This window comes from Danio rerio, chromosome 22, assembly GCF_052040795.2.
Source record: "Danio rerio strain M-AB ecotype USA chromosome 22, GRCz13ab, whole genome shotgun sequence".
In the NCBI taxonomy this organism is placed as follows: domain Eukaryota; kingdom Metazoa; phylum Chordata; class Actinopteri; order Cypriniformes; family Danionidae; genus Danio; species Danio rerio.
The window spans coordinates 14964145-14982500 of NC_141042.1; the positions used below are offsets into that span (position 1 = coordinate 14964145).

An 18356-nucleotide genomic window follows, 5' to 3' on the forward strand; every position below is an offset into this window, starting at 1 on the left:
ATTATTATTAATAAACTACATTGTCAGTAATGTTTTAATAATAATAATAATAATAATAATAATAATAATAATTATTATTATTATTATTATTATTATTATAGTATTATTATTATTATTATTATTATTATTATTATTATTAATAATAATAATAATAATAATAATAATAATAATAATAATAATAATAATCTACACTGGTAATACTGCAGACTGCAGTATGTAATCACTAAATAATTACATTTAGAAATAAATGACCAAAATGACTTGTAACAACAATAACAATATGATCCATAACTCTCTTTCTCACACACACAGAAACAAAAAACACATAATAATGTATTATTCAGTGTGTATGAACTAAACTGACCTCATCTGACCCATCTGCGCAGTCGTTCTGTCCATCGCAGCGCTGAGCAGCCAAAACACAGCCTCCTCCAACACACACATACTCGTTCAGACCGCAAGCCGTCGGCCGAGCTGCACAAACACAACATCAACACAACATCAAACTCACACTCCTTTGAAACATTCATCAACAATAAAAGATGCGTGTGTTCCTGGAAAGCTCCGCGTGACTCTTCTCTGCTGTAGAGTCTGAGAGACCTGGCCTGCACTTTCTCAAGTGTTTTCAGACGCATTAATATTAATCACAGGGTAAAATTCCCCTGACTTTCCTCGAGTCGACAGGGGGGAAAAAAAGTGTGAGCTTTCTGAATGCATCTGCAGCGCTTCTTACGGTCAGAATATTTCAGTCAGCGGTCGCAGCCGTGGATATACTCGGGTAATCTGGCCACAGCAAACCAAGATGAAAAATTCAAGAGCCAGACTGAAAAAAGACAGGAGAGAGACCTTCACTTAAAAAAAGAAGAAGAAAAAGAATAGAGAAAGAGAGGGAGACACTTTTAAGTCTCTTGGGGTTAAAAAATACAGATGAAGTGGAGGTTCACAAGATGCATTATTCGTAGCTCTGGAATATTCTTTTTGCCTTGGGAATTTAATCATAAATAAAAAATAAATAAATAAAAAATACATTTATATGCATGTTACAAAAGTATATATCAGCATCGTTTTTTGAGTCTTGAAGTAAAATAAGAATAAACTGAGGTAAACTAAAGATTAACAATGAAACATAATAAACTGATCTAGAATGCAAGAAAATATTCTAAGATGAAACTAAAAATGGGCACCTCACAGCAAGAAGGTCACTTTAGAGCCTCAGCTGGGTCAGTTGGCGTTTCTGTGTAGAGTTTGCATGTTCTCCCTGCGTTCACGTGGGTTTCCACCGGGTGCTCCGTTTCCCCCACAGTCCAAAGACATGCGGTACAGGTGAATTGGGTAGGCTAAATTGCCCATAGTGTATGAGTGTGAATGAATCTAAAATACAAAACATTAAAAAATACAAGAAATTGAATGAGTTAATTTAATTCACTAAAATAATTAAGTTAGACTGATATTACCACTAAAATTACCTTTCATTACTAAATATCATCATTAAAAATAAGTTAATGCATATTAAAACTAACTATAAATTTAGTAATTTTAAAATTTTTAAAAATTTAGTAATTTTAAAAAGAGGAAGAAAATAACTTTCGATTGATATTTAAATTTTCTTTAATAATAAATAAAAAATGAAAACAAATATTATTATATGCATGTTTAATTAGTATACCAGGGTTGTTTTCTGATGCCCTTTCAGCTGCAACTTAGTACTGGGAAACATACATACACGCTCATTTACACACATACACTATGGCCACTTCAAATTCACTTATAGCGCAACCTATAGCACTAGAATTCTGCACTGAGATTTCCAGGGGGAAGATGCATATACTGCAGCTCTGATACTATAAAAATTCAGAATATGAGAAATCCATCTGGAGGAGAGTAAGTGGATTTGCCATCTGTTCCTCAAGAAGGCATGAAAAGCGAGATCAGATAAGAGCGTGATATTTTGCCTTTTTGTATTTTCTGCAGTAAAAGCAGAACAGGTAAAAAAAAAAAATGCAACCTCTTTTGCAGCATAAATGGTGGCGGAGTGCTAGCAGGTGTACTGTACTTATACTGAGTGTACTTAAGCTGCAGCTTTTTGACTTAAAGGAGCGACTTTTAAGCAGGAACAAGTCGTTCCCTCTTTGGGTGACATTTAAAAAAAAAAGATTTTGGGAACAGCAGATGAAAAGCCGAGGCCCATTTAGATGTTTGTTTTTAAGTGCTCATATTATGCTTTGTAAAAATATTCGGTTGTCTCCTAGGTTGAATATTTTGCAAAAACAAAAACTGTATGAGCATTTAGGGGTATATCGTCTTAAAAATATTAACTTAAAGACTCCCACTGTACCTATTCTTGTACAGTAACTCATTTCTACCTCCTAAATCGTACACACAGCTTCAATTATGCTGAAATAATTACGTCTAAATGTCATCTTTTTGTGTGCTTGTGTGTTTTATCTACAAAGTTAAATAAACATGAGCAAAAAACTTTTTCTTTGTATGATTTGTAATTTAAATTCTTATTATTTTACTATTTTTTGTTCTGTTCCTGCACTCTGGCCAACTCTGTTACATCTGTTATAAAAAGGAATAGCACTGATAGAAAAAAAACTTTTAAAGTGTATTCTGAGACATGCCATTTACTTTATTCTTCTCTCATTCATTTGTAGAAAATGTTTAGGATAGACAATTACTAGATTATTTATGTCAACTCTATGAAATTTCATTGAGTGTATTTTCATACAAAATATCTGAATCAACAAGGTTTTTGCTGCTGAATATTAAACCAATTATACTTTCCAATAAAATACTGATCAAAAATTATTTAAAAAAAAAAAAAAGCTAAAAAAGCTTGATGGCACTAGAGACGCAACTTCGAATAAGATCAAGAAACTATATTTTTAGAAAATACAGTGAATCCGGAAATTATTCATAGCGCTTCACTTTTTCCACATTTTAATGTTACAGGCTTATTCCAAAATGTATTAAATTAATTTATTTCCTCAAAATTCTACACATAATACCCCATAATGACAATGTGAAAAAAAGCGTTTTTTTTTATTTGTTGCAAATTTATTTAAAATAAAAAACCTGAAAAATCACATGTACAGAAGTATTCACAGCCTTTGCCGTGAAGCTCTGAATTGAGCTCAGGTACATTCTGTTTCCCCTGATCATCCTCGAGATGTTTCAGCAGCTTAATTGGAGTTCACCTGTGGTAAATTCAGTTGATCGGACATGATTTGAAAAGGCATACACCTGTCTATATAAGGTCCCAGGGTTGACAGTGCATGTTAAAGCACAAATCGAGCATGAAGACAAAGGACTTGTCTGTAGACCTCGGAGACAGGGTTGTCTTGAGGCACAAGGCTGGGGAAGATTACAAAAAAAGTTCTGCTGCTCTGAAAAGTTCTAATGAGCACAGCGTCCTCTATTATCCATAAGTGGAAGATGTTTGCCCATTGTAAGTACCAGGCATGGCTTTGTTTTTCGTCTAACAAATGGCCAGGTGATACTTTCAGGCAAGACCTAGAAACACGATTAGCAGGACCCGGAAACAAGATTTAAAAAAAAAAAAAACTGTCATGACAGTTTCTGTTTCTACCAAAAAGCACGGCCCCCTAAGTAGTTTATTTTGCAACCCAGGCTCATTCTGAAAATGGGCATCTGTATACATTCTGGAGACCGCAAAATATGTCCCAGGGTGTACTTTTTTGCAGTTTTTGCTTTCGCGAATCCACAAGAGGTTGCTGTGTGCGCTTTTTGAGATCTCAAATACTATTCGAGCCTGCTGTTCTCGCGTAAAACAAACCAGAGGCCGCTGTTGACTGACTGTTTGACTGACTGAATGACCAACCAATCAACTGACCCACCCTCCACCTTTCCCAAACCAAACCAATTTTATTGAATGACCCGCCCACCCACTTCCCAAAACCAAACCAACAAATTTCAAAGGCAATCCAGAAAAAGAAAAGCCCTCGTCTGATATGCATCACGTTTTCAGATTTTACCACATTCTCAACCAGTTATTAACTTGTTAATATTATCTTTTGATTCTGTTTTTATTTTTCCTGCTTTCTGGACCCATTCTTTACTGGACTTAAACCCCGTCGTTGGGATCAACTCCTCTCTGTGTCTCAAGTCTGCCAATGTACATGGCGAGCTAACGGGACAAACTTGTTACAGCGGGAAAGCTGTCCATACGGAGGTAAGCATTTGAGGTATGGCATCATACTGCCCTGTAGCGTTTGTTTAAAAAATGAAATGCAGCCATATGTACCTCAGGCTACGTAATTCGCGATCTCCAGAAACATACGTTTTCAGAATGAGCCTATGTATTTTGAGTTGAGTGCATGCGGCAGTAGTTGAAAGTTTTCCTGATGAACGACACAGCAACGGTGAGTTCTCATTAAAGCATTCAGCTTTGAAGATACCTGAAATTTCTTCTGGATTATCTCTTCTTCAATTCACAGCTAACTGTGTGAATTTCTAAAAGCAAATTCAGGACTCCAATTCAAGCTGTTTGAGAGAGCTTGCTGATATGAACAATATCTCCATGTTAAGTGATTACGCACTTTGAAACAGCAAAATTATACGCTAAAATAAACTTACAGTGAAGCCCAACATGACCCAGTAGTTCCGTGAACCAGTAGTGGCTTAGCCATTATAAATGAAAGTCTTTGAGCTCGTACAGAAAATCTCCAGTCGCCATTGATTTGCCTTTGGATAAAAGTTGTCCGCTTGGTGATGTGTGATTACAGAAGACTCAAGCTCACTGTCTGAAACCAGCTTTGATCGCTTCTGGATGGGTCTGCATTATTTAAAGAGCCGCTAACCTGTCATGGCGGTGTTGGCAGGGCTGCAGTTGGCCTCATCTTCCCCGGTTTTACAGTCTTCCTGTCCATCACAAAGCCATTTGACCGATATGCAGAGATGATTCAGACACTGGAACTGATCCTCGGAGCAGTGGCTTTCACAGCCCCTCTGAAAAATGCACAATTTGTTCCACACAATTCATTCACGTAGTACCAATACAAATTAAGTTAACAAATTGAAAAGGATTGAACATAAAACTAAGTTGTCCCTAAAAAAATCTCAAGAATTGTGTTGTTTCAGCTTAGTTTTTAGTTAAATCAAATGATATTTTCTAGTCATCTCAACTTACATCAATCAAACTGACTAAAAACAGTAAGTAAAAGACTTAGATTTAGATGAAACGAGATTAGCATATTTAAATGAGTTAAATCAACATAACATAGTTGTTGGCTTGGCTTTTTGTTTTACAGACATCAACACTTTAAAAAGGAATGTTTGTTAATAGTGAGGAATGTGATATGTGAAACCTCATCTGAGTTATCAGTGCAGTCGAAGTCGCCGTCGCACCGGAAACGTGAGGAAATACATTCTCCATTGGCACAGATGAAGTTTTTAGAGTTGCATGTTACTGGCTCTAGACGGAGAAGAGAGAGAGAGAGAAAAGAGGGATAGATTCAGATTTTGGACCTCTTTGACTACCGGTGACGAAGGGTACAAGCTGTGACAGATGAATCTGCTTTTGTCAGGAGTAAAACAAACAAACAAATCTCTTTTTGGATTGTTTTGAGCAGCAGGAAGATACATTCAAACTTTCTAAGCCAGAAAAGCCTGAGAAGTGCCATGGGTAAAAATAATAATAATAATAATAAAAAAACGGTGAAAACGAGAGAATGTAAAAGAAGGATGGCGACAGCTAAGAAACCAAATCAGAGAATGACAGACAGGTTTGCGAACAAACCACAAACTGAAAACAGAATAGAGACTAAAAGAAAAAGAAAGTCAAGTGAATAAGTCAGATGTGAAGATATGTAGAAATAATTAGGAACTGAAGAAATTAATGAAGAAAGGAAAAAAGATTTAAACATTTAAACATTAAAATTTACAAACTAAGCATCATGCATTTTTCCATTCCAGTGCGTTACACTGTTTTTCTATGCAAAAGCATTTCTACATTTTACATACGCATCTCACATCTTTAAAAACAAATAAAACAAATGCAGATTGTACATGCAGCACCACACATCAATGTCAGTTCTAAAGCAGTGGACCAATCAGAAAAACTGGAGCAAGTGTTTACAGTGGCGACTTGGCTAGGCAAATTTGATGTTAACAGGGTGATGTGTGCTGATTGCAGTTTTTTAATAAAATCTTTTACTCATGAGTGCTTAAGCTCTTGTTTTTAGACACAGACATGTACAATATATACAGTATACACTTACCGGCCACTTTATTAGGTACACCTGTCCAACTGCCTGTTAATTATAATTTCTTAGTAGCCAATCACATGATAGTAACTTAATGCATTTAGGCATGTAGACATAATCAAGATGATCTGCTGCTGTCAAAACTGAGCATCAGAATGGGTAAAAAAGATGATTTAAGTGACTTTAGATGTGGCATGGTTGTTGGTGTCAGACAGGTTGGTCTGAGTATTTCAGAAACTGCTGATCTACTGGGATTTTCATGCACAACCATCTCGAGGGTTTACAGAGAATGGTCCAAAATAGAGAAAATCTGTGTCAGTTATGCATCAGTTTTGTGGGCACTAATGCCTTGTTGATGCCAGAGGTCAGAGGAAAATGGCCAGAGTGATTCAAGCTGATAGAAAGGCAACAGTAACTCAAATATACACTTGTTACAACTGAGGTATGCAGAAGAGCATCTCTGTATGCAAAACACATCCAACTTTGGGGTGAATGGGCTACAGTAGCAGCAGACGAACACACCGGGTGCCAGTCCTGTCAGCTAAGAACAGGAAATTGAGGCTACAATTGGTACAGGCTCACTAAAATTGAACAGTAGAAGATTGGAAAAACCTGGTCTGATGAATCTCGGTTTCTGCTGCGACATTTGGATGGTAGGGTCAGAATTTGGCGTCAACAACATGAAAGAATGGATCCATCCTTGTATCAACGGTTCAGGCTGAAGGTGGTGGTGTAATGGTGTGGGGAATATTTCCTGGGGACACTTTGGGCCCATTAGTACCAATTGAGCATTGTGTCAATGCCACAGCCTACCTGAGTATTGATTCTGACCATGTCCATTCCTTTATTATCTTCTGATGGCTACTTCCAGCAGGATAAAGCAACATGTTAAAGCGCGAATCATCTCAAACTCTTGAACATGATAATAATTTCACTGTACTCAAATGGCATCCACAGTCACCAGACTCAATCCAATAGAGCACCGTTGTAATGTAATGTGTCATGATGGGGGGGGGGTTTCTCTCCACACCATCAGCAGACAGGCAGCCCTTTGGGATGTTTTGAAATGGGAGATTCGCATTATGGATGCGCAGCTGACAATTCTGCAGCAACTGTGTGATGCTATCATATACACACACACATATATATATATATATATATATATATATATATATATATATATATATATATATATATATGTAGAGATATATATATATATCTACATATATATATATATATATATATATATGTGTGTGTGTGTGTGTGTGTGTGTGTGTGTGTGTGTATATATATATATACACACACAAACATTGTTTTCATGCCCCAGGTTTATGAATAATTGCGTGCTTGACTGTGTGTGTGTGTGTGTGTGTGTGTGTGTGTGTGTGTGTGTGTGTGTGTGTGTGTGTGTGTGTATATATATATATATATATATATATATATATATATATATATATATATATATATATATATATATATATATGTGTGTGTGTGTCTGTGTGTGTGTGTGTGTGTGTGTATATATGTATGCATGAAAACTATGCAAATGAAAAAATGAATGAAACATGAGATTCTTTAACAGACAGAAAAAGTAAGATGAAAAAGAAAGAAAGAAAGAAAGAAAAAGATTGAAAAAAGATGCAAAAGAAACATGCAAAAGATGTGAAAAAAGATGCAGAAGACATAGATGTGACAGAAAGACAAAAGATAAAAACAGATGCGAAAGAAAATTGCAAAATAAAGACATAAAATATGTGAAAAATGACAAAGAAAGATGCAAAAGAAAGGTTTGAAAGAAATAAAGAAAAAAGATGTGAAAAAAAGAAAAAAAGAAACAAAAAATGTAAAAGAAAGAAAGAAAGAAAGAAAGAAAGAAAGAACAGATCTCCCTCTAGATCAGATCTCTGGTGTGTGTTTTTTCTAAGTCTATTATCAGTCTGTCAGCATCAGCTCCAGCTCTCTGCAGATTATCAGCTCTGACATCACCACCGCACGACCCAATCACAGCCTTTATTCACTTACACTGATGTTTCAGTGCAAGACTCTCAAGGTGAATCCAACACAGGAAAAAAAAAAAAAAAAAACTGTCTGCACTCCCACTCCGCAAATACAGAAGGATATTACAGCTTCATCTCCAGATTAATAGCTGACCATATGAGCCATATATTCTCCCTTATCCAAGAGAAATCATGCAAAAATAAATCTGCTGGACTCCTGGAGATGCTGAAAAAAGTAGATGTGTTTGTTCAAAAAGAGCCTCTAGGTAAACACTGTTACTATGTGATGTTTTGGTAGCACTTAAGTTAGTTATTATTATTAATTATTAGGATATTAACTGTTTATTAGCACTTATGAAGTATAATCTTATTCTACATTCCTAATCCTACTCGATTGCTAAACTCGACTATTACCTTACCATTAATAAGCAGCTAATTAGTACAGCAGTTTATTGAGTTAAAATAATTGCATATTACTTAGTGAGTTTGCTTTTAAAGTAAAAATTAATTAAGCTATGATCATGTTTCCCCAGCTGACTAAATACATTAATAACAGTCTTCTGAAAAGTTAAGTTTGAATGTGCAAATCAGGCACTGTTTAATTATTATGCAACAATTTGCATACATTTATAGCATAAAACTATTTGATGAAGTCAGGTTCAAAATTATTTTATTTGTTTGTTTGTTTGTTTGGTTGTTTGTTTATCATTCATTCATTTTCTTTTTGGCTTAATCCCTTTATTAATCAGGGGTCGCCACAGCAGAATGAACCGTCAAGTTATCCAACATATTTTTTACGCAGCGGATGCCCTTCCAGCTGCAACCCATCACTGGGAAACACCCATACACACTCATTCACACACACACACATACACTACAGACAATATACCCTCCAATTCACTTATAGCACATCTTTGGACTGTGGGGGAAACCGGAACACCCAGAGAAAACCCAGGCAAACGCAGGGAGAACATGCAAACTTCACATAGAAATGCCCAGTTACCCAGCCAACGCACAAACCGGCGACCTTCTTGCTTTGAGGTGACAGCGCAGCACAGGTGGTAGCGCTGTCTTGCATGGTTCAGGATCGGTAGAGCTACGCATCGATGAATTTGCTCTTCAGTGTTTGGACTCTCAGTAATGATTTAAACCACACTGAACTGAGCTAAACTGAACTGAACTTAAACGCTAAAAACTGAACTACCCTGATTCAGTTACTATGACCATTTATGTGAAGCTGCTTTGACACAATCGACATTGTAATAGCGCTATACAAATAAAGCTTAATTTAATTGAATTTAATTGAATAAATTTATTTATATATATATATATATATATATATATATATATATATATATATATATATATATATATATTTATATATATATATATATATATATATATATATATATATATATATATATATATATATATATATATATATTTATTTATTTATTAAGATTCTGATTATAATTCAAAATCTAATTGTATAATATATAATATTTCATATAACTAATGTATAATATATAATTTTTTATAAGAAATATTGTATTTAATCAGGAAAATTATGTAAATCCGTTTTGTGTATACAGTAGTTACTTTGAGTAATTCATTACTATTACATTATTACAATTTTATTCGGTGGTAGTTGGTGGTTAATTCTGCTGTAGTGACCTCTGATAAATGAAGGACTAGGCAGAAGGAAAATTAATTGCTTTAAATTATTTTGTTACTCATCATTACTGTACATTACAAATCCCTCTGTAAAAATCTATAAAAATATTGAAAAAAAACAAAAAATTTAATTTACCTGAATTTTTTAAAATATGGACATACGGGTCAAAAACAAAAGGAATACTTAAAAATGAAATAAAAATAAAACTTACAAAACTTGGCATGAAAGCCAAAAAGTTAAATCTAAAATTGACAGGCGTATGAAAAGCCAGTGTTTTTGTCTACATCGCCTCACCTTAATTGAAAGAGATGTAAGAGACTGAATAAATGAGAGCGAGAGGAAAAAAAAATGGAAATACAAAGACTGAGAAGTGCATGAACTGAATGTGCAATTGAGCTTGGCACGAGCACACAGCTCATAAAACACTATGTGACAGCTGGGAAACCTTCAAGACTTTGTTGATATTTAGGAGATAATGCTGAGACAACATCTGCTTTAAACTGGCAGTGATTTGTTTGGAGTGTGCCGAGTACCCTTGAACCTTTTAAATAAACAGCAAATAGGTTTTAGCACAACTAAGAGAAATGGAAGTATAAAAGAAAAAGCAAATGGAAAGGGGAAATCAAAGAAGAATAGGAGGATGCTGAAAGATGAAGGGAATGATCATGAAGGGGAACGTGAAGGAAAAGGGAAGATGTAGATACGCAGATCTCTTACAATTAAAGATGAAGGTAATGAAATGTAATGAAACATAAAAGGAAGTAAAGGAAAAACAGAAGAGAATAAATGGCAGAAAGAAATATGTAAAAGAAGGAAAGAAAGAAAGAAAGAAAGAAAGAAAGAAAGAAAGAAAGAAAGAAAGAAAGAAAGAAAGAAAGAAAACAAAATAGAAAAAGATACAAAAGAAACAATGATGCAAAAAAATGCAAAAGAAAGATGTGAAAGAAAGAGGAAGGGGTAAGAAAGATGAAAGAGAAAAGGAAGAAAAAGTAAAATGAAAGGAAAACTTGAGGGGAAGTTGAAAAGGAAAAGGACAAACAATTGAGAGGAAAAAAGAAGGCAACTGAAAATGATCAATATATAGCAACTACAGAAAAAAATGAAGTGCAATTGTGAGGAAAGAGAGAACAGAGAGGAAAAGGACCAAACACGAAAGAGGGGAAATAGAAGGGAAACGGAAAAGATGGATAGTTAAAAAGAGAAAGGGAAGACGAAAGTTAATTCACTGTGCTCTGCCTTCTGTTTTATTAGTGTGACCTCTATCTAATATTGCCACGATACCGAAATGTCTAGCGTCAATCTGATATACTGAAAAATATTGTTCTTCAAAACCATGTTCAATATTGCATATAACATTGTGTTGTCACAATACTGTAATTTTTACTTTAGTATGATATCTTAAAATAATAATCGATATTTGATACTATATTCGGTTCTGAGAGGAAAAAAATAATCCACAATATTATAGTGATTTTACAACACGGAAATTTCTATCTTCAAAACAATACCTTGAAAAATAAAAATATTCGCTACCATGTTTGATACGGCAAAAACATTAATCCACAATATTTCAGTGTTGTCAAGACACTGGAATTTTTGATACCATGAAAAATATTAATATTTAATACCACGTTTGATAGTGCAAACACTTTTTTTTTTTTACTTCAATACGATACCTTAAAAAATAAATATCGATCTTTGACACCATGTTCGATACTGTGACTAATTCACAACATTATATTGTTATCACAATACTGTAAATTTTTATTTACAATACCTTGAATATGTCGATATTCAATACCATGATTGACAGCATGGAAACCCATCCCCCCTCCACCACAACATTTTAGTGTTGTCACGACACTGGAATTTCTAATTTCGATACAATACTCTGAAAATATTGATATTTAATACCATGTTCAATACTTTGAGGAAAAAATACAAAACATTATAAGATAGAATACAGAATAGTCACGATACTCAAATATATTACTTCAAAATGACCCCTTGAAAAAAATCAACACTCAAAACCATGTTTGATACTGCGAGGAAAAAATTCCACATTATAGTGTTGTCAAGATGTTTGATTTTTAAACTTCAATATGATACCTGAAAAATATCGATCTTCGAAACCATGTTTGATACAGCAAGGAAAAAAAAACATAGTGTTTTCATGATACTGGAATGTCTGACTTCAACAAAATACCATGAAAAATATTGACATACGTCCATTTTAGTGTTGTCATGATACTGCAATTTCTAACTTTGATACGACATCTTGAAAGTATCTACAGTAATACCACGTTCAATACTGTAAGAAAAAAAGATCCACAACATTTGATTGTTGTCACAATTCTGGAACTTTAACACGATACCTTGAAAAATACTGATATTCCATACAATGTTGGATACCATGAGTAAAATATTTTTAGAAAAAATACATTTTTACTCCAAACAAAAATTTGTGATTGTATCATTCAAAAAACCTTAAAAAAAGTAAAACAACAACAACAACAAAACTATAAAATCGTTTGTATTTTCAAGTGAAATTAAATATTATACTAGGAATGCCAGCAGTTAAATAAAAAAATAATTAATAAATCATCTAATTGATTAAACGTGTCATCTAAATATTATTCTTCTTTAAAATTATTTGATGGACCACAGCTAACATAGATATTTGTATTTTTATTAACTAATATAAATGTCATGAAGCTGGTTTGATCATTGTTAACCTCTTCCCCTCTGTGTGTTGCTCTCAGCTATTAGCTCTTGTAATCAGCACGAGCGCTGATCATCTGATGTTAGATGGCGCTGCACAACTTTAAGCTTCTGACACCCGCTTATAACTTAGAAGAAGAGGAGGAGAGGAAGTTCACACGCTTGTTGTTAAAGTTACAGGTGACTCGAACAAGCATGGATGGTTCAAGCAGCAGCGCTAGCTCTAGCGATGAAGAAATGATTAGTGTTCACAAGACCAATAAAGCAGCTCCACGTTCATATCGCCTTTGAGCATCTTCTTCAATGTGCGCTCGCATTGACAGTTTTGCGCTTGAGCGCCTTCAAGTGCTGTTTACTGTATCTTCAGCAGCTCTGTGCACGTCAACAAAAGTGTCGATCTGATTGGTGGAGAAGGTTTTGACGCGACTCCTCAAAACAAATAAATAAACAAGCATGAGGCGTTTTTGTTTTAAATGAAGCTTTTGCATCTGGTGTGCACAATCACATTGACGCCCTTTATTTAGTCATGAGGCGTTAAACGTCGATGGAAAACGCGAGCAAAATACGTCTTGTTGTGCACGGGCCTTAAGTTTCTTTAAAGCTTTAATAACCTGCATCTTTCTACCCAGCTTCGTCCTGTCCTGTCTTGTCGTGCCTTGATCTTCGTTGTATGTACAAGTTGGCTGAACCCTGTTAAAGTGTGCTCTCATCTATAACTGTGCTCTGACCATCAGCACCTGGGGGTCAAACGTTCTCCGCATCGCAGTGGTGGGCTCACGGAACCAGCCTGCTCTCTCCTCTCTCTCGGTCGAGTGGGTGGCCTTTTGAGTTTCCTTTTTGAAGATCCAGCTCTGTGTGCCTGGTTAAACGACAGACTGCCTTGTTTTGACTTTTCCATTAATAAATTCTGTTGAACCGCACTACTTTTGCTCTGCATTCTGTTCCATGACAATAAATGCCTTAACATATCTACTGTTAGTTATTAGTAAATAATACATTAACATTTTTGTGATGAACATTTTTTTTTCCGGTATCGACAATAGCCAAATGCAAGATCGTATCATTTTAAACATTTCCTCATATCTTTGTCTATCATTATCACATTTTGAATAAATAGTGGTAGCAAGTCAGTAAATTAAAGAGCTCAAACCACAATGCACAGAAAAAAAAAAAAAACAAACATGGGCATTTACGCAGCGAGAGTCAATGCTGAGAGCAACAGGACCACAGCCACTAAAACCAAATTGCAGATCAGGGTGAGAGATCGATTCTGTCATCTGCTGGGACACTTTCACCGCTAACTGTCAATCAAAGTCACAGAGCTGACAAAAATATACAGCTGCACTCCAGAGGGACGATAGTTAGGCAGAACACTGAGAGGACAAGAAAAATACCTGTCCGCTTTTCAGGAAAATTGGTATAATCACTACCTGAGCAACACATAAACTTCCACAGCAATCAGCAGACAAGCTCAATCTCACTGCGCATGCTGCGTTTGAGCTTGTAAAGCCAGAGGCTGAAGTGTGATGAGATCCACTGGGCTTTACCAGTTCTTTGACTAGCGAAGAACTTGTTCTGTGCCTACATAATGACCCAGACACCAGGGTAAAAAAATGGGAATAAATAGAAAGATGCATCAGCGTTTGCTTGCAAATCCCTTTCTGAGGCTCTGACGTGCCACACACTGTGAAGTATTCTATAAATCCATGTTTTATTATTATCATTTAAGAAGTCCTGCTGGGTCTGCGTGTCTAGATGTGTTAAGACTCAAGAGATACATGTGAAAGCAGCGTGTGCTTAAATGTCAAAGCACTCGGATGACAAAGACTAGCAGATTATAGCATGATTACAACATTAAAGTAAACTAGGGTAAACAACAAAATGTAGCAGAATGGAAGTTCGCTAAACAAACCCTGCACGATAAAACTTAAAACAGCACAAATAAAATTAACAAAAAAAAAAAAACTGAATAATGAAAGTAAACATTATTGCGAAGCAAAATGAAACTAAACAACACAAAGCACAATGATACAGAGCTAAAACCTATGGAAAGAAACTAAACAAATCTACCATGCACAAAACAACGGAACCTAACTAAAACTAAACGGCACAATGAAACTAAACTACAGCGCAATCTACATCACAGTACATCCCTACATAAAACTACAATGTAGAGCACAAGGAATTAAAACTAAACATTACCACAATAAAACTAACTAAACTAAACTTGGTATAATAAGACAAACAGCTAAACAACACGAGAAAACTACAATGAAACTACACTTGCCACAATAAAACTAAACTAAACTAAACTAAACTAAACTAAACAGCATGTGGAAACTACAATGAAATTAAACAAATAATTAAACAATAAATTAAATGAAACAAAATTAAACTAGACTAGACTAAACAAATCTGTACAGGACGATAAAACTAAAATAAAACTACACTTGCCACAATAAAACTAAACTAAACACAACAAAACTAAACAAAACTAAACTAGACTATACCAGACTAAAAACAGCACGAGAAAACTACAATGAAACTATACTTGCCACAATAAAACTAAACTAAATTTAACTAAACTAAACTAAACAGCACAATAATACTAAAATAAAACTACACTTGCAACAATAAAACAAAACTAAACAACAAAACTAAACAAAACTGGACTAGAATATACCAGAATAAACTAAACAGCACGAGAAAACTACAATGAAACTACACTTGCCACAATAAAACTAATCTTAACAGCACAATAAAACTAAACTAAACTAAATTTAGCTAAACTAAACTAAACTAAAAAATGAATCTAAAATAAAACTCCCTCTGCACAATAAAATTAAACTAAACTAAATGCAATAAAACTAAACTAAACTAAACTAAACTAAACTATACTAGACTAGACTAGACTAGACAAGACTTAACTGAACTGAACTAAACTAAACTAAACTAAACTAAACTAAACTAAACTAAACTAAACTAAACTAAACTGTACAGCATTATGAAACAAAAGAAAATAAAATCGTCAAAACTAAACAAAACATAACAAAAGCTTAACTATAAACTCAGTCAAATAACGAAGTGCTGTTCCACTTTTTTAATGAATATGTTTGACGTCACAGACATCACCATCTCCGCAGTTTTAACCTGGGTTTAGTAGTAGAACAAAACCTAAAGTTAAAAGCAAAAGTTGAGTTAAATGCAGAAATACGTACTGCAGTTCTCCTCATCTGAATTGTCGCTGCAGTCGCTCTGTCCATCACACCTCCAGTGGTCCGGGATGCAGTTGTTGTCCTTGCAGCGGAATTCATGGGGTCCGCATGTCTTTTCATCTGTGAACACAAACAAGCAAACAGACCATCAATGAATAAATAAATAGGATTGGAGTTTTGTATTGTAATATCTGCATTTACAAATCCTTAATTCTTCTTAGATCGAAAACTTTCAAAAAAGTGGGCGGGCAAAAATGTATTTTTGTGTGATTTGCATGACTCTCTGATGTACAACATATTTACACAACATCATGTGAATTGCAGATGTTCAACAGTGCTGTGAAAATGTGAATATTTATGTAATTTATGTATGGCCGGAGTTAAAAGCTTGTTTGAAATCATTTGCTTACTGCAATTCCCTAATTGGTTGGATTTCTCCACAGCATCATGGGTAATGTAGTTTTTTTACATGCTCTCTGATCATGACCGGATTTTAATATAATTGTACTGAATCATGGGTAATGCAGTTTAATAATAATTCTGTGATTTTGAGGATTCTCATACTTCAAAATGTTTTGTAGTTTACAAGTGGGTGGGGCTTAAAAGTGTTTGCACAATTTCGGTGCAATTTGGGATTCATACAATTTTTCTTCAGTGGTTGAATTGTCATACATAATCATGGATAATGTTTTTCAATAAACTTGTGACAATGACATTTTTCATATTTCAGCATATTTTGAAGTTTCCAAGTGGAAATTTAAGTTTTGCAGAAATATGCTCACTGCAACTCTTTGATTGGCTGAATTTCCACACAGCATCATGGGTAATGTAGTTTTTATATTTCAAAATATTTTTGTAGTTTAGGAGTGGGCGGAGCTAAAACCTCCTCTGGCATAATTAGCTTGTCATGACTGACTGGTTTAATTGTTGTACAGCATTGTGGGTAACGCAGTTCTTCAATAAACCAATGAAAATGAGGATTCTCATATTTCAGCATGTTTTGTAGTTTTCAAGTGTGGGGCTAACAGTGTTGGATTTGAACAATATTTTTTCCTTGGTTGAGTTGTCGCATTATCATGGATAATGTTTTTTTAATAAACTTGTGACAATGACGTGTTTGCGCCATTTGCTCACTCCAACTCTCTGAATTTTCCCTCAGCCTCATGGGTAATGTAGTTTTTCAATAACACTGTGATTATGACCATTTATTATTTCAACATATTTTGGCAATTTAGAAAGGAAGATTTCAAAAGCTTTTTTGATATGCTTGCTGCCATTCTCTGATTGTGGGAATCCTCCCACATTATGGACTCCTACATTATGCGTAATGTAGTTTCTAATCACAACAGTCATAATTGTCATAATAAGGATAATGATGGTTTTCATGTTTAAGCATCTATGTTTCCAAGTGGGTGGAGCTAATATTAGTTTTGACACAAATTGCTCACTGCGACTCTCTAATTGGTGACATTTTTTGTACAGAATTATGGGCAATGTAGTTTTTCACTACAGATTGTGCTGTCAGACACTCCTTCAAAATAAGTTAAATTCAACTAAACAAATGGGTTTAACAGAAAATTCCATTGATTAACAACCTTAGATGTTTCTGTCAATTGTAACTTTTTATTTATTAAATTATTATTATTATTGTTATTATTTTTTACAGCAACATCTCTCAAGCCTGACTTGAAGGCACAATGGTGTAAATCACATCTTCCTTTTTTTTCCATGAAAATAATCAACATGCTAATCCGAGCTCATTTGAGAACAGGAAATCAGAAATGCAATTTCTCCTCATCTGAATGTCGCCGGCGACTAATCCAGCTATCTAGAGAGACGATGAGAACATAATGCATGATTAATTGACAATCACAACGCTGTGTTTGAGTGCTAATTCCCCGACTTAAAATGACATTAAGAGAATTCTAATTTAGAAAAGAGCAAGGGCCGGAATATTAAGATATTTCCTCAGCGTGCTCCAAAATAGCTTCAGGGCTCAAATCACCTTCAGGTTGGAAAACAGAGAGAATTTTAACCTTCGAGTTTGCATAGAGAATGATACTAACACCAATATATGTTTTCATACGCACTATTATATGTTTTTAAGAAGAAATCAGTGCAATTGTGCTAGTTTATTGACTATCTACCATTTCCAGAAACAACATAACATAGCTTTTATATTACAATAAAATCTGATTCTTTTGTAAAGACTAACAAAAAAACGCAGCAGGTATACTGAAAGAATACGTTTTTTGTTGATTTTGGTGTGCTATGGCTAGTGTTTTGGCTAATTAGCTTGCGAGGCAGATCATGTGAGCAATTCAAAATAAATAAATAGGGTCATGCTGGGATGCGAGAGCTCTACATTCAACAAATGAAGAGCGGGACGCCATGCTGAATGTTTCTCGAGAGCTGAACGCAATCATCCATTCTTCTCAAACAACACTGATGTGGATGGTTATTTGTGGCTCAAAAACAGCAGTGAGCTATTCAGGACACCGATTAGCCATGTAGACAGCTT

At 34.7% G+C, this 18356-nt stretch overlaps 2 protein-coding genes across 4 annotated transcripts in view; one reads left to right on the forward strand and one right to left on the reverse strand.

Annotated features, from left to right (window-relative positions):
- Positions 1-18356, forward strand: part of LOC147831535 (uncharacterized) — a 600059-nt gene that overhangs the window by 68126 nt on the left and 513577 nt on the right. The window lies entirely within an intron of this gene.
- Positions 1-18356, reverse strand: part of lrp1ba (low density lipoprotein receptor-related protein 1Ba) — a 458912-nt gene that overhangs the window by 61212 nt on the left and 379344 nt on the right. For all 3 annotated transcript variants that reach the window (XM_087304094.1, XM_087304093.1, XM_087304095.1), the window contains 4 exons: positions 15839-15955; positions 5331-5437; positions 4824-4971; positions 365-474 (listed from right to left, as the gene is read on the reverse strand). In XM_087304094.1, coding sequence (XP_087160220.1) covers positions 365-474; positions 4824-4971; positions 5331-5437; positions 15839-15955 — 482 coding nt within the window. The remainder of the gene's footprint in view (positions 1-364; positions 475-4823; positions 4972-5330; positions 5438-15838; positions 15956-18356) is intronic.